This window comes from Pseudophryne corroboree, chromosome 4, assembly GCF_028390025.1.
Source record: "Pseudophryne corroboree isolate aPseCor3 chromosome 4, aPseCor3.hap2, whole genome shotgun sequence".
NCBI lineage: Eukaryota > Metazoa > Chordata > Amphibia > Anura > Myobatrachidae > Pseudophryne > Pseudophryne corroboree.
The window spans coordinates 721,042,258-721,062,810 of record NC_086447.1 but is presented as its reverse complement, the minus strand read 5'-3'; the positions used below and the strand labels follow the sequence as shown (position 1 = coordinate 721,062,810).

Below are 20,553 nucleotides of genomic sequence, written 5' to 3'. Positions count from 1 at the left end.
ATGGCTTATATGACTCATGAGAGAGGGTTGTGGATTGTGTGCCTGGTGATGCCCTTCTCTGCCAATGTGCAACATGGAGGTGCAACATATTCCCCATCAAATGTATTGTACTAGACCCAAAAACTGCAAGGAATTCCACACTCTTTACTTTATCTCATTTCAATAATCATGCAGTATCAAATTAATTACTCTTAATTGTTCCACAAACAAGGATGCAGCAGTGCACTTTCTTCCTACTGTACAGAAGACGCTGCCACCATGCCCAACCTCTCACTTCAGCCTGTGCCTTCTTCTACAGCCGTCAGCATCTTACTTTGAATGTGCCCTGGCAGGAACTTCGGCACACTTGTGCAAACTGCAGAGGTTCAAAGCCAATCCAGCGCTGCGTGATTGGCCTTTTCATGCGTATTCCCCTGCTCTTTCGGCACATATTTATCTCAGGACATTCAGTTCTCGATTATTATTATATACAGATGTGTCCAGCCTCATCTTATCCGTGACTAGTGTGCACATGCGCCGCGCACACACCCGCGACCCATAGGATTGCATGGTGCGTACGCGCCTGTGAACGAGCAGCTAGCCGCAATCGGAATGCGTATGCACGTGCCAGTCGTTCATGGGTAAGATGATACCGGACACATCTGTAAGATTAAAGTAAAGCATTTTAGTAAGCCAGCACAAGAGCAGTGTATTGTGCCACTGAATGTATATTTATACAGATAGTGGAAATGGAAAGTATTGGCTTTAATCTGTAGTATTTAAATAAACCTATTGTATGTTGTCATTATTTGTTTTACAACTACATGCATAGCCAAAGCCCTTTCAGTCTTATGCAGCTGTAACTGTACGTTTATTTAAGATGAGATAGTTAAGCTCCTGGATTTTAATTGGCACGTGTTTTTCTCAACAGATGGGCGCATGTTTTTCAAAAGTATTTAATGGTTGTCCCTTGAAAATCTATTGTGCAACATCATGGATAAATCCAGAAACAAGAGGTAAGACACTGTCATTCTGTCATTTCTTGGCACTATTAACTAGTCCCAGTGTTTGCCGTGGTCACCATATATGGCTAACTTACTGGTAGTACATGACACACATTGCTGATCCAAAGGATTAGTGCAAGCCGTGTTTACAGACCCACAATGATGCTGGGTACACACCTATAGATATATCAGCAGATCAGTTGATCTGCAGATATATACAGACGGACCGGGCAGGGTGTTGTACATACACATTGCCTGATCCGTCAAGACTGACGTCATGAACTGGGCGGGCGTTTACATGCGCCCGCCCAGTTCAGCTGTCAGTCACCGCCGGTGTCTGCAGCAGGTGTGCAGGTGGTCAGCCGACCGCCCGTACACATAGGACGATGCACCGATATATCGTTCGATATATTGGCCGTCGGCTGTGCTGAAGGGATGACGCGATATGTCTGTGAACAACGGCGTTCACAGACCTATTGCTTGTACACACTGGCCGACGGACCCACGTTTTATCGGCCGTTCAATAGAACGGCCGATATATCGGCCAATGCGTATGCGCTTCAACTGGCATTAACTAGGGTATAAGTTATATTTGTTATTTGTAATAGAAACATCATAAAACAATGGGGGTCATTCAGATCTAATCGCTGCTGTGCATTATCGCTCAGCGGCGATCAGATCCGAACTGCGCATGCATCTGACGAGCCGCAATGCGCAGGCGCGTCAGATGGCTACAACGGGCATCGGCGGTCAACGACAAGATTGTGCGAAGGGTCCATTCACACTGGCGTTCACAAGGTGATTGACCGGAAGAGGCTGTTTGTGGGTGGCAACTGACCATTTTCAGGGAGTGTCCGGAAAAACGCAGGCGGGCTCAAGCATTTTGAGGGAGGGTGTCTGACGTCAGCTCCAGCCCGGATCAGCAGGATTCAATCGCACTGGAAGATTAAACCCTGGGCTGCGCAGAGACTGCACAAACTTATTTTGAGCAGCTCTGCTACACATAGGAAAGCACACTTGCACAGCGTACATACACTCCCCCTGCAGGCGGGGACTAGGTGATCGCATGACCGTAAAAAAAGCAGCGCAGTGATCAGATCTGAATTATGCCCATTGTTTTTTTTGTTGTTTTTTCAAAATATTTTTATTGAAGCATTACAGAGAATATACATTCAATACATAACACAACAAATCCATATGATATACAGAAATCACAGTTTAACCAAAGACATAAAGATGTAAAGTCGGACCTTTTAAATAACAATTGAAACCACACACATAAAGATGAAGTTGTAAGACCAGATACTGTATATAGTTATTGTGCAAGCATACCAAAATGTGGAAACAAATAAGTATGCAAAATGGATGTACAAAAACCAAAGCAGTTAGGTTAAATAGAGCAATGAAAACAAAAGGAAATAAAGATTCAAGTTCCTCTAAACCCCCCTCCCCCCAGAAACCCCACGAAACCCATCACTCAAGAAGTATTAAAGTCAAGAGTAACAGGTGGGTCATTATCGGGCGTGATAGGTACCAAGAGGTATTATGGAGATAAAGCACTGTGTTTAGACCACACCTCCGTGCAAATGAAAGCGGGAACATTTGCCAGTAATGTGTTGGATCTCTTGGATAGTAACAAAACAGCCAGATGGGAGTATTTTCAGTGTGTGTTTATATAAAGACTAAACCAAACTCCTTCCTGGGCTTGTAATTAATATAAAGGGCCTATAAAGTGAAAGGTTTAAGTCATGTATTTGATGGATTTAAACATTTATTGTAATATTTCTTCCAATATCATGATTACGGTCTGTTTGTGATTATGTGTCTGTACAATGACATAAGTATGGCACATGTAACCTGAGTAATCGCTGCAAGTGACATGACGACGCACACAGTACATAATGAACATTTTAAGGAAAAACTTGAAGATTATAGACAGCACTTACATAATTTTTATGAAGAAATTGATTAAGCTCAACTAAATTTTTTGGACTTTTGCTAACATTGATTTGTTGCCAGTTCTGTCTAAAACAACTTATTTGACCATCAAAGTGACAGCGTGCCTTGGCACCTTAATTCCCATTAGTATTTCGATTTTGTGACTACTCCTCAACTTTCTTCTCTCCACAGTTGTCCACCCTCACAATTTACTGTTGTTCTTTGGAGATCTGTCTACTAATGGACACCTTTGACCTCACTATGGGGCAGATGTATTAAGCCAGGTGAAGTGATAAGGTGGAAGGTGATAACGCACCAGCCAGTCAGCTCCTAACTGTCATTTTTCAAACCCAGCCTGTAACATGGCAGGTAGGATTTTATTGGCTGGTGCGTTATCACCTTCCACTTTATCACTTTACCAGGCTTAATAAATTTGCCCCTCAATTTAAAAAAACATCTTATGTGTAGCCCTTACAGTCCAGGTGTTATCTTTAAAACCTCAGTATTTTTTTTCTACATGTGAAATTATTGGATGTTCCTGTATAAATCTCCTGGACATCCTCACTCACCGTCACCTAATGCTACTGCCTGCTACAAGAGTAACGTGACTCGTGTGGCTACATCATGCTGAATAGAGAAACGTTATGTGTCCTAATATGCAAACAATCATAATTTCTGCTGTGGGGTACACTGGGCTCCAAAAGGAATGGACAATGGGGTGTAGAGTAGGATCTTGATCCGAGGCACCAACAGGCTCAAAGCTTTGACTGTTCCCAGAATGCATAGCGCCGCCTCCTATATCACCCCGCCTCCCTGCACAGGATCTCAGTTTTGTAGTTGGTGATGCAGTAGCAGGCACTTAGCAGAGGGGCTGCTCTAGAAGAGCTTTTTTTCTGAGGAAAAAAGTGAAGACTTCAAGGGCAGCAGCAGTGTTACATATCAGTGGACATTCACGGCTGCAGCTCCGGCTCTCCCCAGCGGCGCTGTACACTCCCGAGCCCTGGTTGCCGGGTAACTACAGCAGGAGGCTCCGGTTTTCTTCTTGTCAGGCACACACGACGGGGGCTCTCCGGGATCGCGTGGCAGCGCTTCGGGAGGTGGTAAGTGGGTCCTGCTTGCGGGACCCGGTCTTTATCGCGATCCGGTGCGGTCAGTGGGAGGCGGACCGCGCGCGCTGGCGGTGGACACTGTGGCAGTACAGGCGATCCCACTAGATCACCAGGGCATGGGACAGGTCAGGTTTTCCTCTATAAACCATTTTATTAGAGCCCGCAGTACCCGGTGGTTTTGCCAGCAGGGGGATAGAGCTTGGACCTGAAGCCTCTCCCCCAGCCACAGGGCGCCATTTTCTGCAAATGTTCCCGTTCTGGAGCTGCATATCTGTCTCTCCCTCACTCCCTGGCAGTGTCTGCGGCGCCATTATCCCTCAGCTCACTGTTCCTGGGAATGCTTGGGCAAATCCTCCTATGTAAAGCCGCCTGGTTGTCAGTGCTGTGACTTTACAAGACTCTTAAGTATTCTACCTGCCTTTTTTAGTCAGTGTTAGTTAAGAAAGAGTGCATTTAGTCAGGGTTTATTAGTACTATTACCCTGTGATATACATCCAGTTCTTACTGTGTACTGTTATATCTATTGTTATATAGCTGTGTAAGCTAGTCCAGTGCAGTATTTTTGTTAGTAATAACCTCTGCATTGTACAAACTGTGACTATTTGTGTGTGCATTTGATAGCTGAGGGGTGTCCATTTCGTGTCTTTCACTCAACTTGCTATCCCTATATTCTATAACCTGAGGAGACTTGGTGCGTCAGGTTTTATCTAATATAGGATTTTCACAAAGATATACTGTATTATGTATTTTTCTCTGTGATTTAGTCACCATATCTCTCCTTTATCTCTGCTAGTGCTGACTACACTGTGCAGGGGTTTGGGCTAGAGGCATTGTGCTGCTGACAAATTGTACTGTGTTACCTGATACTGCAAGTAATATTATGTCTGCTTCTGAGGGTAACGGTACTGGGGCTGAACACACTGCCGGTGTTGCTGAAGCCACAGATACCTATGAGGAGAATATAGCAGCTTTGGGCACTGGTTCTGGGGGCTCCTTGCCCCCTAGTGGAACGGCGGCAACGGGGGCAAATAATGACCCGCCGTGGGCCGCTTTTTCCACGCTTCTGCATACGCTAGTTCATAAACTAACACCCCCTATGGGACCCCCAATGCAGGTACTACCGTTTGTGGTCCCTGCAGCTAACCTGCCGTGGGCGGACGATTTATCTGCTCAAATAAAGAAGTTGAACCAGTCCCTGACTACTAAAAAGTCTGACCGTCGCTCGCCTACGTCCAAGGGGTCCTCTAAGCGAGCGCTTGTCTCCTCACAATCCACTGCTGTCACTGACACCTCGTCGAATGAAGACGGCACTTACACTGACCCCACAGGTTCTGACTCGGATACGGCTGATGGGGAGGGTGGTTCACATGTGAATGTTCCTGATCTTTTGGAGGCTATTAAGTTAATTTTACAGATTACGGATGATCCCGAGCCATCCGTTCCTCCTAAGAAACCAGATAGGTTCAAGCGTCAGAAGGTGATTAAACAAGTTTTACCTCACTCTGACCACCTAATTGATATACGTCAGGAACCCTGGGAAAACCCGGGTACGAAGTTTGTGCCTCAAAAGAAGATGCTGGCTCGCTATCCCCTCGCGCCGGAGCTGTCTAAGAATTGTGAAACGCCTCCTCCAGTGGACTCACATGTGGCTAGGATGGTGGTTTCCTCAGCTCTACCGGTCACCACTGTCACGTCTCTAAAAGAGCCTACGGATAAACGTGTGGAGGGTTGTCTGAAAGCGATTTACACCCTCATGGGTGCTGCACAAAGACCCACTATTGCAGCTACTTGGGCTGCAGAGGCCATTGAAGCATGGGCCTTGGAGTTAGATGCTGAAATCTCCTCTGACAATGCATGACTTATATTGTCACAGCTTCTCGTTATATTAAAGAGGCAGCTTTTGATGCCGGTATCCTGGCAACCAAGGCCTCTACTACGTCAGTCCTGGCTCGCCGGATATTGTGGCTGAGATCCTGGTCTGTGGATCTGGACTCTAGAAAAACCCTGGAGGTACTCCCTTTTAAGGGAGATATTCTGTTTGGGGAGGATTTAAATAAGATTGTGGCTGACTTGGCTACTGCCAAAACTGCCTGTCTGCCAAGTACTGCTCCTTCTGTGTCGAAGGCTAAAGCTACTTCTTTTCGCCCCTTTCGTCCTTCAGGTAAAGCAAAAGGTCAGGCGTACAACAAACAGGCCCGCACTTCCAATCCCGGTAAGCCTAAGCCCAAAAGAGCCTGGGCGGCCCGTCAGCCAGCTTCCAATACAGATAAGCCTGCCGCATGACGGGGCGGGCCTCCCTCTGGGGGATCCCAGGGTGGAGGGCCGGCTTCTAGGGTATACCCAGGAATGGTTGAAGACCACTTCAGATGCCTGGGTACAGGAAGTCGTCGCTCAAGGTTAAGCCATAGCCTTCAAAAACCGACCCCCTCATCGATTTTGCCAGACAGCTGTCCCGTTGGACAAGACAAAGGCAAATACTCTACATTCGGTGGTACAGACCCTCCTGGATACAGGAGTCGTAGTACAGGTGCCTCTTGCGCAGAGGGGCCGGGGGTACTATTCTCCGCTTTTTCTAGTCCCGAAACCGAATGAGTCCTCCCGGCCCATTCTCAACCTCAAGGCATTGAACAGGTTTGTGAAGGTTTCCAAGTTCCGTATGGAAACCCTTCGCTCTATAGTTCTGGCCTTGGAACCTGGGGACTTCATGGTCTCCCTGGATATACAGGATGCTTACCTGCATATTCCTATAGCAGTATCTCATCAGCAGTACCTGAGATTTGCGATTGGCAACTGCCATTACCAGTTTCGAGCATTACTTTTTGGTTTAACAACGGCTCCGCGAGTCTTTACAAAAGTCATGGCAGTGATGACGGTGGTACTCCGCCGTCAAGGGGTCAGGATACTGCCGTATTTGGACGACTTGTTAATCCTGGCAAATTCCCCAGAACTTCTCCTGTGTCATCTAGATGTGATGGTCCGGTTTCTGCAAGCCCACGGGTGGCTCATCAACTGGAAGAAGTCATCCCTGATCCCTGCTCAGAGCATGGTGCATCTGGGAGCACTATTGGACACTCACAACCAGCGGTTGTTCCTGTCTCAGGAGAAAGTCCTGAAACTTCAGGACAGGATTAGTTGCTTCCTATCTCGTCCGCAAGTGTCTATACATTCGGCGATGCAGGTGCTGGGCCTCATGGTGTCAGCATTCGACATGGTGAAGTACGCTCAATTTCACTCTCGCCCTCTCCAGAGGCTGATTCTAGCCAAATGGGACGGCCTGCCCCACCGGATCAGATCTCAAATGATCTCATTGACTCCAGAGGTCCGTCTGTCGCTGCTCTGGTGGCTCCGGGACCAACAACTGGGCAGGGGCCGTCCGTTCTGGATATCCGACTGGGTTCTGTTGACGACAGATGCCAGTCTAAGAGGTTGGGGCGCGGTGCTGGAGCAACACTCCCTTCAGGGGTGGTGGACCAAGGAGGAGTCCCTCCTCTCGATCAATATTCTGGAGTTGCGGGCGATCTTCAATGCCTTGAACCTAGCCTAGCATTTAATTCAGAACCGTCCTGTTCAAGCACAGTCGGACAATGCCACCACAGTGGCTTACATAAATCATCAAGGCGGCACTCGAAGCCGCCTAGCAATGAAGGAAGTCTCACGGATTCTACAGTGGGCAGAACGCCATCTACCGGCCATATCGGAAATATTCATTCCGGGAGTCCTGAATTGGGAAGCGGACTTTCTCAGTCGTCAGGACGTGCATGCCGGCGAGTGGGGCCTCCATCCAGAAGTGTTTCAACTCCTAGTGGAAAGTTGGGGCCTTCCAGACGTAGATCTGATGGCGTCTTGACACAATCACAAGGTTCCGGTCTTCGAAGCAAGGACAAGGGATCCTCAAGCAGCATTCGTGGATGCGCTGGCGGTACCGTGGAGGTTTCGGATGCCGTACGTGTTCCCTCTGGTGTCACTCCTGCCCAGGGTAATTCGGAAGTTCAAGCAAGAAAAAGGAATTCTGCTTCTCATAGCTCCAGCGTAGCCCAGACGGCACTGGTTCTCAGACCTGCAAGGCCTATCGTCAGAGCGCCCAATTCTACTTCCACAACGCCCAGACCTCCTCGTTCAGGGCCCCTGTGTCTACCAGGACCTAGCCCGGCTGTCTTTGACAGCGTGGCTCTTGAAGCTTCCGTCTTGAGGGCTAAAGGGTTTTCTGAGGCGGTCATTCAAACTATGTTGCGGGCCCGGAAACCGGCTTCGGCTCGGATTTACTATAGGGTCTGGCATTCTTACTTTGTTTGGTGCGCATCTAACGATTATGACGCTTCCAAGTTTAGTATAGCCAAGTTGTTGGCTTTTCTTCAGCAGGGCCTGGACTTAGGCCTGCGTCTGGCCTCCCTCAAGGTTCAAATATCTGCCTTGTCGGTGTGTGGTTTCAGAGAAAAATTGCGACCTTACCTGATGTGCATACCTTTACTCAGGGCGTGTTGCGTATCCAACCTCCCTATGTCCCGCCTGTGGCTCCTTGGGACTTGTCAGTGGTTTTGGAGGCGTTACAAGAGTCTCCGTTTGAACCTCTTGGCTCAGCTGACCTTAAGTGGCTTTCCCTTAAGGTGGTGTTTCTGCTGGCTATTGCTTCAGCTAGAAGAGTGTCGGATTTGGGTGCCTTGTCCTGTAGTTCCCCATATCTGATATTTCACCGTGACCGGGCGGTTCTTAGGACTCGTCCCGGCTATCTACCTAAGGTGGTTTCTTCGTTCCACCTTAATCAGGAGATGGTGGTTCCGGCACTTGTTTCTCCTGATCTGTCTCCCAAAGAGCGGTCTTTGGATGTGATACGGGCTCTCTGTATCTATGTGAAGAGAACTGCTCCTATTAGGAAATCTGGGGGCAGATGTATTAACCTGGAGAAGGCATAAGGAAGTGATAAACCAGTGATATGTGCAAGGTGATAAAGGCACCAGCCAATCAGATCCTAACTGTTAATTTACATAGTGGAGCTGATTGGCTGGTACCTTTATCACCTTGCACATATCACTGGTTTATCACTTCCTTATGCCTTCTCCAGGTTAATACATCTGCCCCCTGATTCTCTTTTTGTTGTGTTTGGATTTCACAAACGTGGATGGCCTGCTCACAAGCAAACTCTGGCCAGATGGATTAGAATGGTGATTGCACATGCTTATGTGAAGGCTGGTCTCTCTGCTCCTGATCACATTAAGGCCCATTCTACTCGGTCTGTTGGACCTTCTTGGGTGGCACAACGTGGTGCGACCCTTGAACAATTGTGCAAGGCGGCTACGTGGTCTTCTGTGAACACGTTCATAAGGTTGTATGCCTTCGATACTGCCGCTTCCCAGGATGCTTACTTTGGACGCCGGGTTCTTGTGCCCACTACAGTGCGTCCCCTCCCATAAGGAACTGCTTTAGGACATCCCCATTGTCCATTTCTTGTGGAGCCCAGTGTACCCCGCAGCAGAAAACGAGTTTTATGGTAAGAACTTACCCTTGTTAAAACTCTTTAAGCAAGGTACACTGGGCTCCACAAGGCGCCCACCCTGACGCACTTAGCTTCTTTGGGTTGGTATGGCATTAGCCGCTGACACGTCTCCTGTCGTGAGAATGCGGTGTTGTGGCTACTAACAGTTGTCGTCTCTTTTCCTGCTACTGCATTGGACTGGTTAACTAAAAACTGAGATCCTGTGCAGGTAGGCGTGGTGATATAGGAGGCGGCGCTATGCATTCTGGGAACAGTCAAAGCTTTGAGCCTGTTGGTGCCTCGGATCAAGATCCTACTCTACACCCCATTGTCCATTCCTTGTGGAGCCCAGTGTACCTCGCAGAAAGAGTTTTAACAAGGGTAAGTGCTTACCATAAAACTTGTTTTTTGGCATTGTATTAACCTTGCTATTAGTTTCTATGACCGGACTTGTGATTGGTGCTAGGCAACCGTCATATAATAGCAAGTTCTAGGCTTTTATTGCTTATATATTTCACAAACACCCTTAAAGGGGAGATCATTGCTTGTATGTCTCTTTATATGAAAAAATTTAAATTGTTTATGAATATGTGTATATTGTGCAATGTGTATAGGAATTAAGGCTGCCTACTTCTTGGTGACTTTCAGATCAGTATCTAATATTTGGTGCGGAGGAAGGAATCTATACCTTGAATCTGAATGAACTACATGAAACATCAATGGAACAGGTGCGGACTCATGCTCGGACACTGTGAACCTTTATGCTTTATATTATATAATTTATATCCAGCTGTGTGGGGGCACAGCACCAGGACCAGGCTCAGCAGGGACATCCCCATTGCTCCTGAGTATTGAGTATGCCCCCCACATTCTCCTACCCACCCGTACTAAGATCTGATCAAAATGTTATCCCAATCCTACTTCTGCCACTAGTTGCCTGCTATTGTGTTTTGTTTTGTTTTTCCCATTCCTCGCTTCCACCCCACCATGTGTTTTTCCTGTAATGTTTACCTCCACTGATTGCACACCTTTCCATTTTGCCCTACATGCAGGGTACATCATACTACTACATAAGCATCAGTTTTCCCATATATGAACTTGGCCCTTGTATGGCTCACCTCCCACAGTGTAACCTTCAAAGTGCGCCCAACATGTCTGCCCCATATGGTACACTTGTGGATGGGATGAAAAACACATAGGCCTGATGGTTTTGATGGAACCCTACTCTGAACTGTAGGACTCTGAAATCACCCCCATTTTGTGTCATCTCTTCTAGGGGTGGACTATTCCACCCTGGGTAATCCTACGCTGAGCACCCAAGATGGCTGCCGCACCTGGTACCTTGTGAGGGTGGAATACACAACCCTTGGAAGTTATTTCCCAAAATGCCTACACCAATCCTGCATTATGCTTTCTGTGTGCTTAAGGTTTTCTTTTATGTCTGTGTGGCTTATCTATTGTTGTATTACTCAAATCCTCTGTATCATGTGCATTGTTTTTGATATCTGTAAAGCGCCTTAAGTCCTGTTGGAGAAAGAGCGTTATATAAATAAAATTATTATTAGTATAGGACAGTAGGAAGGTGCACTGTAGCCAACAGAGCGCAAACCATCAGCTGGCAAATTGAATATACTAATGCTCATTTATAGAATGAGACGTCACTGCAGATAAATAGATATTGATATGTATATAAGTCTATCTCCCTGTATACCTAATCATACATCTCTAGAGCAGAAAGTAATTTGCTGGGTAGTAATATTCTGATTTTTTTTCTACTTTAGCTTTTCCCGAGAAGATGTACATGGATGTATGTAATGAACAACTGCCTTCTCTCTATATCCGGTATGTAAATACACTTTATTGGCACATTTACTGTACCAATGGTGAATAAACAACTTAGGCATCCAAGACAGTGATGCCAAGCTGTGCGCCTCCTATGCATTATATCATGCCATCATGACGTTAAATGTTTTGTAAGCTATAAGGTATCAGTCCGTGTTCTCTGACCGCCAGAAATGAATCTGACAGCGTCGGAAAGAATAAGAAAGTTGCAGCCATCCTGATGGTCCACTACAGTAGCTGTGCATGCTCAGTGCTGGACCTGTAGTGACCAGCATTACCTCTGCTCTCACAGCCGTATCACAATAATGATAAAAACACTAACTGCAGATACATTTGGAAAGTGCTGTTGGTAGTATTCATGATATATTTCTCTGACGTCCTAGTGGATGCTGGGGACTCCGTAAGGACCATGGGGAATAGCGGCTCCGCAGGAGACTGGGCACAAAAGTAAAGCTTTAGAACTACCTGGTGTGCACTGGCTCCTCCCCCTATGACCCTCCTCCAAGCCTCAGTTAGATTTTTGTGCCCGAACGAGAAGGGTGCACACTAGGTGGCTCTCCTGAGCTGCTTAGTGAAAAGTTTAGTTTTAGGTTTTTTATGTTCAGTGAGACCTGCTGGCAACAGGCTCACTGCATCGAGGGACTAAGGGGAGAAGAAGCGAACTCACCTGCGTGCAGAGTGGATTGGGCTTCTTAGGCTACTGGACATTAGCTCCAGAGGGACCGATCACAGGCCCAGCCATGGATAGGTCCCAGAGCCGCGCCGCCGGCCCCCTTACAGAGCCAGAAGACAGAAGAGGTCCGGAAAATCGGCGGCAGAAGACGTCCTGTCTTCAACAAGGTAGCGCACAGCACCGCAGCTGTGCGCCATTGCTCTCAGCACACTTCACACTCCGGTCACTGAGGGTGCAGGGCGCTGGGGGGGGGCGCCCTGAGACGCAATAAAAACACCTTGGATGGCAAAAAATGCATCACATATAGCTCCTGGGCTATATGGATGAATTTAACCCCTGCCAGAATACACAGAAAAACGGGAGATAAGGCCGCCGAGAAGGGGGCGGAGCCTATCTCCTCAGCACACTGGCGCCATTTTCCCTCACAGCTCCGTTGGAGGGAAGCTCCCTGGCTCTCCCCTGCAGTCACTACACTACAGAAAGGGTTAAAAAAGAGAGGGGGGCACTAATTACGCGCAGTATTAAAAATACAGCAGCTATAAGGGGAAAAACACTTATATAAGGTTATCCCTGTATATATATAGCGCTCTGGTGTGTGCTGGCAAACTCTCCCTCTGTCTCCCCAAAGGGCTAGTGGGGTCCTGTCCTCTATCAGAGCATTCCCTGTGTGTGTGCTGTGTGTCGGTACGTTTGTGTCGACATGTATGAGGAGAAAAATGATGTGGAGACGGAGCAGATTGCCTGTAATAGTGATGTCACCCCCTAGGGGGTCGACACCTGAGTGGATGAACTGTTGGAAGGAATTACGTGACAGTGTCAGCTCTGTATAAAAGACAGTGGTTGACATGAGACAGCCGGCTACTCAGCTTGTGCCTGTCCAGACGTCTCATAGGCCATCAGGGGCTCTAAAGCGCCCGTTACCTCAGATGGCAGATATAGACGCCGACACGGATACTGACTCCAGTGTCGACGGTGAAGAGACAAATGTGACTTCCAGTAGGGCCACACGTTACATGATTGAGGCAATGAAAAATGTTTTACACATTTCTGATAATACGAGTACCACCAAAAAGGGGTATTATGTTCGGTGAGGAAAAACTACCTGTAGTTTTCCTGAATCTGAGAAATTAAATGAGGTGTGTGATGATGCATGGGTTTCCCCCGATAACAACTGATAATTTCTAAAATGTTATTGGCATTATATCCTTTCCCGCCAGAGGTTAGGGTGCGTTGGAAAACACCCCCTAGGGTGGATAAAGCGCTCACACGCTTGTAAGAACAAGGGCTCTACCCTCTCCTGAGATGGCCGCCCTTAAGGATCCTGCTGATAGAAAGCAGGAGGGTATCCTAAAATGTATTTACACACATACTGGTGTTATACTGCGACCAGCAATCGCCTCAGCCTGGATGTGCAGTGCTGGGTTGGCGTGGTCGGATTCCCTGACTGAAAATATTGATACCCTAGATAGGGACAGTATATTATTGCCTATAGAGCATTTAAAAGATGCATTTCTATATATGCGTGATGCACAGCGGAATATTTGCCGACGGGCATCAAGTCTAAGTGCGTTGTCCATTTCTGCCAGTAGAGGGTTATGGACACGACAGTGGTCAGGTGATGCGGATTCCAAAGGGCATTTGGAAGTATTGCCTTATTAAGGGGAGGAGTTATTTGGGGTCGGTCTTTCAGACCTGGTGGCCACGGCAACAGCTGGGAAATCCACGTTTGTACCCCAGGTCGCCTCTCAACATAAGAAGACGCCGTTTTATCAGGCGCAGTCTTTTCGTGGGCAAGCGGGCAAAAGGTTCCTCATTTCTGCCCCGTGACAGAGGGAGAGGAAAAAGGCTGCAGAAATCAGCCAGTTCCCAGGAACAGAAGCCCTCTCCCGCCTCTGCCAAGCCCTCAGTATGACGCTGGGGCTTTACAAGCAGAATCAAGACCCCTGGATCCTTCAGGTGTTATCTCAGGGGTACAAATTGGAATTCGAGACGTCTTCCCCTCGCCGTTTCCAAAAGTCGGCTTTACCGATGTCTCCTTCTGACAGGGAGGCAGTTTTGGAAGCCATTCACAAGCTGTATTCCCAGCAGGTGATAATCAAGGTACCCCTCCTGCAACAGGGAACGGGGTATTATTCCACACTGTTGTGGTACCGAAGCCGGACGGCTCGGTGAGACCGATTCTAAATCTAAAATCTTGAACACTTACATACGGAGGTTCAAATTCAAGATTGAGTCACTCAGAGCAGTGATTGCGAACCTGGAAGAAGGGGACTACATGATGTCTCGGGAAATCAAGGATGCTTACCTTCATGTCCCAATTTACCCTTCTCACCAAGGGTACCTCAGGTTTATGGTGCAGAACTGTCACTATCAGTTTCAGACGCTGCCGTATGGATGGTCCACGGCACCCCAGGTCTTTACCAAGGTAATGGCCGAAATGATGATACTCCTTCGAAGGAAGGGAATTTTAGTTATCCCTTACTTGGACGATTCCCTGATAAGGGTAAGATCCAGGGAACAGTTGGAGGTCGGTGTAGCACTATCTCAGGTAGTGTTGCGGCAGCACGATTGGATTCTCAATATTCCAAAATCGCAGCCGATTCCGACGACTCGTCGTCTGTTCCTAGGGATGATCCTGGACACAGTCCAGAAAAAGGTGTTTCTCCCGGAGGAGAAAGTCAGGGAGTTATCCGAGCTAGTCGGGAACCTCCTATAACCGAGCCAAGTCTCAGTACATCAATGAAAGGGTTCTGGGAAAAATGGTGGCTTCCTACGAAGCAATCCCATTCGGCAGATTCCACGCAAGAACTTTCCAGTGGGACCTGCTGGACAAATGGTCCGGGTCGCATCTTCAGATGCATCAGCGGATAACCCTGTCACCAAGCACAAGGGTGTCTCTCCTGTGGTTGTTGCAGAGTGCTCATCTTCTAGAGGGCTGCAGATTCGACATTCAGGACTGGGTCCTGGTGACCACGGATGCCAGCCTGCGAGGCTGGGGAGCAGTCACACAGGGAAGGAATTTCCAGAGCTTATGGTCAAGCCTGGAGACATCACTTCACATAAATATCCTGAAGCTAAGGGCCATTTACAATGCTCTAAGCTCAGCAAGACCTCTGCTTCAAGGTCACCCGGAGTTGATCCATTCGGACAACATCACGGCAGTCACCCACGTAAACAGACAGGGTGACACAAGAGGCAGGAGGGCAATGGCAGAAGCTGCAAGGATTCTTCGCTGGGCGGAAAATCATGTGATAGCACTGTCAGCAAGTGGGGACTTCACCCAGAAGTCTTCCACATGTTTATAAAACTCGACAAGTATTGCGCCGGGTCAAGGGACCCTCCGGCAATAGCTGTAGACGCTCTGGTAACACAGTGGGTGTACCAGTCAGTGTATGTGTTCCCTCCTCTGCCTCTCATACCCAAGGTACTGAGAATTATAAGATGGAGAGGAGTAAGCACTATATTCGGGCTCCGGATTGGCCAAGAAGGACTTGGTAACCGGAACTTCAAGAGATGCTCACGGAGGATCCGTGGCCTCTACCTCTAAGAAGGGACCTGCTCCAGCAAGGACCCTGTCTGTTCCAAGACTTACCGCGACTGCGTTTGACGGCATGGCGGTTGAACGCCGGATCCTGAAGGAGAAAGGCATTCCGGATTAAGTCATTCCTATCCTGATCAAAGCCAGGAAAGATATAACCGCAAAACATTATCACCGCATTTGGCCCCGACGGAGGAATTTTCAACTAGGTCGATTCCTACATTTCCTGCAAACAGGAGTGTCTATGGGCCTGAAATGGGGGTCCATTAAGGTTCAAATTTCGGCCCTGTCAATTTTCTTCCAAAAAGAACTAGCTTCAGTCCCTGAAGTTCAGACGTTTGTGAAAGGGGTACTGTATATACAGCCTCCTTTTGTGCCTCCAGTGGCACCTTGGGATCTAAATGTAGTTTTTGGGTTCCAAAAGTCACATTGGTTTGAACCACTTAAATATGTGGAGTTAAAATATCTCACATGGAAAGTGGTCATGCTGTTGGCCCTGGCCTGGGCCAGGTGCGTGTCAGAATTGGCGGCTTTATCCTGTAAAAGCCCTCGTCTGATTTTCCATTCGGACAGGGCGGAATTGAGGACTTGTCCTCAGTTTCTCCCTAAGGTGGTTTTCAGCGTTTCACCTGAATCAACCTATTGTGGTGCCTGCGGCTACTAGGGACTTGGAGGACTCCAAGTTGCTAGACGTTGTCAGAACCCTGGAAATATAGGTTTCCAGGACGGCTGGAGTCAGAAAATCTGACTCGTTGTTTATTCTGTATGCACCCAACAAGCTGGGTGCTCCTGCTTCTAAGCAGACTATTGCTCGTTGGATTTGTAGTACAATTCAGCTTGCACATTCTGTGGCAGGCCTGCCACAGACAAAATCTGTAAAAGCCCATTCCACAAGGAAGGTGGGCTCATCTTGGGCGGCTGCCCGAGGGGTCTCGGCTTTACAACTTTGCCGAGCAGCTACTTGGTCAGGAGCAAATACGTTTGTAAAATTCTACAAATTTGATACCCTGGCTGAGGAGGACCTGGAGTTCTCTCATTTGGTGCTGCAGAGTCATCCGCACTCTCCCGCCCGTTTGGGAGCTTTGGTATAATCCCCATGGTCCTTACGGAGTCCCCAGCATCCACTAGGACGTCAGAGAAAATAAGAATTTACTCACCGATAATTCTATTTCTCGTAGTCCGTAGTGGATGCTGGGCGCCCATCCCAAGTGCGGATTGTCTGCAATACTGGTACATAGTTATTGTTACCAAAAAAAATCGGGTTATTGCTGTAGTGAGCCATCTTTTCTAGAGGCTCCTCTGTTATCATGCTGTTAACTGGGTTTAGATCACAAGTTATATGGTGTGATTGGTGTGGCTGGTATGAGTCTTACCCGGGATTCAAAATCCTTCCTTATTGTGTACGCTCGTCCGGGCACAGTATCCTAACTGAGGCTTGGAGGAGGGTCATAGGGGGAGGAGCCAGTGCACACCAGGTAGTTCTAAAGCTTTACTTTTGTGCCCAGTCTCCTGCGGAGCCGCTATTCCCCATGGTCCTTACGGAGTCCCCAGCATCCACTACGGACTACGAGAAATAGAATTATCGGTAAGTAAATTCTTATTTTTCTTAAAATGGGTCACTATGTTGAAAAAAAAAAAACCAACTAGATTAAAACCAGTTTCTGGTGAAACGAGCCACTATTTCTTGCTTGACAGTGTGTGGTGTGACTTTGTCTAAAGTTTTGGAATGCCCGTCTATACCCAAATATTGTAACTGTTTTAGAGATGGTAGTAAATAAGTGGCAATGACTGTGATGCGCCTTTCCTAGATCAGCACATCGCTCAGTTTCCTTGCAGCCCATAGGGGTGCACAGCACAACTAGTAATGTGCTAAATGTGTTCAGCTGCACATTGTGGGGATAAATTGCCCCCACAAAGCGTTACACTGTGACAGAATTGTTGCAGCAGAGGATTCAAGTTCTTGCTCTGTTCTTTAGAACGGCACTCGGTAGTATGTACTATTAGGCTAATAATGCGCCAGGGGTAGAAGTAATGCAGGGGCACAAGATATTCTAATGGAGCAAATGCACAGCAGAGTTCTTGCCCACTATCCATTATTTGGAGCTGGCTCCAAAGAAATGTGCCCAGCCTTCTGGAGGCAGATAAATGCCACAAGATGCCACTACATCATAATCCATATTTTCCATATGCATTGTAATACAGAATAAAGACATAAGCATTGTGTACAAGATGTATAACAGACTTGGCCAGCTCTTTACATAAGGTTGTCCGCTGTGGCCAAACATTCTGTGAACTAACACCAGAATATTGTTTTTCTGATACCTGCAGGTAAAGCTTCCCAGCTGTATTCCCACAATCTCCCCGGCCTGTTTGATTATGCAAGACAAATGCAGAAACTGCCAGTTGCTATTCCAGCCCACAAGCTCCCTGACAGAATACTGCCCAGGTGGGTGTAAAATGCTCTCATTGTGTGTATACTCAAGACTGATTTCTTTTTCATCCACTAGGGGTCACTGGAGTACTCTTGGGATATGGACGGCTTCCGCAGGAAACAGGGCACTGAATATTTAAATTTAGAACACTCCACCCCTCCCTTTCCCAGAGTACCTCAGTGTTTTTTCTGTGCTCGACGTAGCAACAGGTTCTGTGGCGTAGTCCACAATTCTTTTGAATATTTTTATTTTTTTGTTAATATTTTTCTTTTTTCATACACATCCCTTTCCCCCTTCCATAAGGCAGGGTCAGGGATAGTGCAAGCTGCTACTAGCAGCTGGGGCGTGTCGGTCCTCACTAAATGAGCACCCTCACAGCCATACAGATCATGCAGACAGGCTGGCCGGCGCTTACAGAGAAGCCCTGTCGGAGCCTTACCACAGGAGCAATAGTCAAGGTATGTTGGTCGGGGCGGTCAGCTCACGCTGCCGCCCCGCTGTGTGGGGACATTGTTTTCTTTCACTGGCGCACCATACTACTGGCCGCTTGGATCCTAGACAGTTCGCCCGGCCGCCGCCGCTGCTCCGGCCGCCGCCGCTGCTCAGAGCGCGTCAGGCGCTCCCCGCTCACTGGTTCCAGCGCGTCCCGCTACCCGGCTCCAGCTGGCGGCCCCACATTAACGCTGCCCGCCCCGCATACTGCATCCGCAACGGAGCATACAGGGGGGGGGGGGGCATTACAGGCTGCAAGCAGAGGATACAATCAGCGGCACGAGGGGGGATAAACTGCAGCAACAGCAGTATGCTAGGCTGCAGGGATGATTACACAGGATTTTCATACAGGTTATATATCAGTTTATAAGCTTGTAACCTGTACTGTGACTATGATTTTAAGCATGGCAGCCATTTTAACCATGCTTCCTGTGTCTTCCTGTTGTGATTCCAGAACGTTCCAGTACTACATCTCTACTCCACCGGAGGCGCAGGGGTGTTAGTGGGAATTTGGGATCACATTTCATAGTACTGGCCACATGTACTGCACTTGGCCAGATATATATATAGAGACACCTTCGTACTATTTTACTGAGTAGTGCAAGTGTCTGTTTTTTGTGTATTGTATTGTCTGTCTCCATAATGAGTAAGGCACCAGCAAAAATTAAAAAGCATCACTGCAAAGTCTGTAGCAGTGTGTTACCGGATGGATCTACCACATGTCCAGTATGTTTTGTGGATTCAGTTACGAATACAATTTCTGCTCCGGTTTTAAGGCCAGTTTCATCCCCGGACCCTCCATGGGAAATGCTAGCCAATGTACTGGCTGGGTAGCTATCAGAATTGTCCGCCCCTCGAAAAGAGCGGGAAGCGGCAAGATCTGAGTCTAGGGTGAGACCGCCAGAACTACCAGAGGCGTCTCAGCCTTGCGAAAGTTCCAAATCCATTTTGGGTAGACGGGATAAATTTCTTATGTCTTATGATTTACCAGTTTCTGCTATGTTGCATTCTGACGATTCCATGCCAGACCTCACGGCACAAGATGAGGGTGAGGAGGGCGAAGTGGAGTCAGATAGTGAGGATTTTAACAGCTCAGGTATTGATAATCTCATCAGAGCGGTGCGTCAGTCTCTGAAGTTTACAGAAACTGAGGAGCCTCTGACAAATGATCAGGTCGTATTTACTAAACGACAGAGAACTCCAATGTGTTTTCCTGTTTCGGAGTCTCTTAATAAGATGTTAGTAGAAACACGACAGACTCCAGATAAACGGTTTTCTATACCTCGCAGATTTAAGTCTAGTTACCCGTTTCTAGACTCTGTGACATGTACATGGGAGAATCCACCAATAGTTGATTCGTCAGTGTCGAAACTTACAAAGAAATTAACCATACCAGTGCCAGCTGCTACTACGCTTAAAGACCCTTCAGATCGCAAAATAGAAACTATGCTAAAGTCCATGTATGTAGCAGCAGGAGTGCTGCTGAGACCTGGCTTGGTTGGTATCTGGGTCACTAAGGCGCTCATAGTATGGATAACAGAACTCAAGTCTGCCCTACATGACGAACACCTTATACTTCTTGCTGATCAAATGTGTGAGGCTGCGGAGTATCTCTGTACAGCTTCTACTGACGTCTGTCAGCTCACTTCTCGTATTTCATCGTCGCTAGTTACGGCACGACGAGCACTCTGGCTGCGTTCTTGGCAAGCGGAGGCAGAGGTCAAAAGAGGTATAGAGGCGTTACCTTACGGTGGCAAGAAGTTGTTTGGTCCTGAATGGGACACATGGATTTCTGAGGCCACGGGAGGAAAGTCGGTTTTCTTACCATTGCCTCCACCGGTACCAAGACGGAGGTACTCTGGACCTGCGTTCAAATCCTTTATACCTCAGTCCTTTCGCGGACGTGGCAGAGGAACAGCCACGCCTGGTAGACGTGGTCGTGGACGTGGTTTCCAACAAACCAACACAAGTCGTCAGGACGCTAAGGTCACCGACAAGCCAGTGGCATGACAGGCTACCAGCCCATCTCGGTTCTCCGATTGTGGGAGCACGCCTTCAGACGTTCCATTTGGCGTG

The 20,553-nt window shown here is 47.8% G+C and overlaps 1 protein-coding gene across 7 annotated transcripts in view; it reads left to right on the top strand.

Annotated features, from left to right (window-relative positions):
- Window positions 1–20,553, top strand: part of MAP4K3 (mitogen-activated protein kinase kinase kinase kinase 3) — a 691,402-nt gene that overhangs the window by 584,301 nt on the left and 86,548 nt on the right. For all 7 annotated transcript variants that reach the window (XM_063918040.1, XM_063918039.1, XM_063918038.1 and 4 more), the window contains 4 exons: window positions 911–995; window positions 10,149–10,228; window positions 11,282–11,342; window positions 17,882–17,999. In XM_063918040.1, the coding sequence (XP_063774110.1) occupies window positions 911–995; window positions 10,149–10,228; window positions 11,282–11,342; window positions 17,882–17,999 (344 nt within the window). The remainder of the gene's footprint in view (window positions 1–910; window positions 996–10,148; window positions 10,229–11,281; window positions 11,343–17,881; window positions 18,000–20,553) is intronic.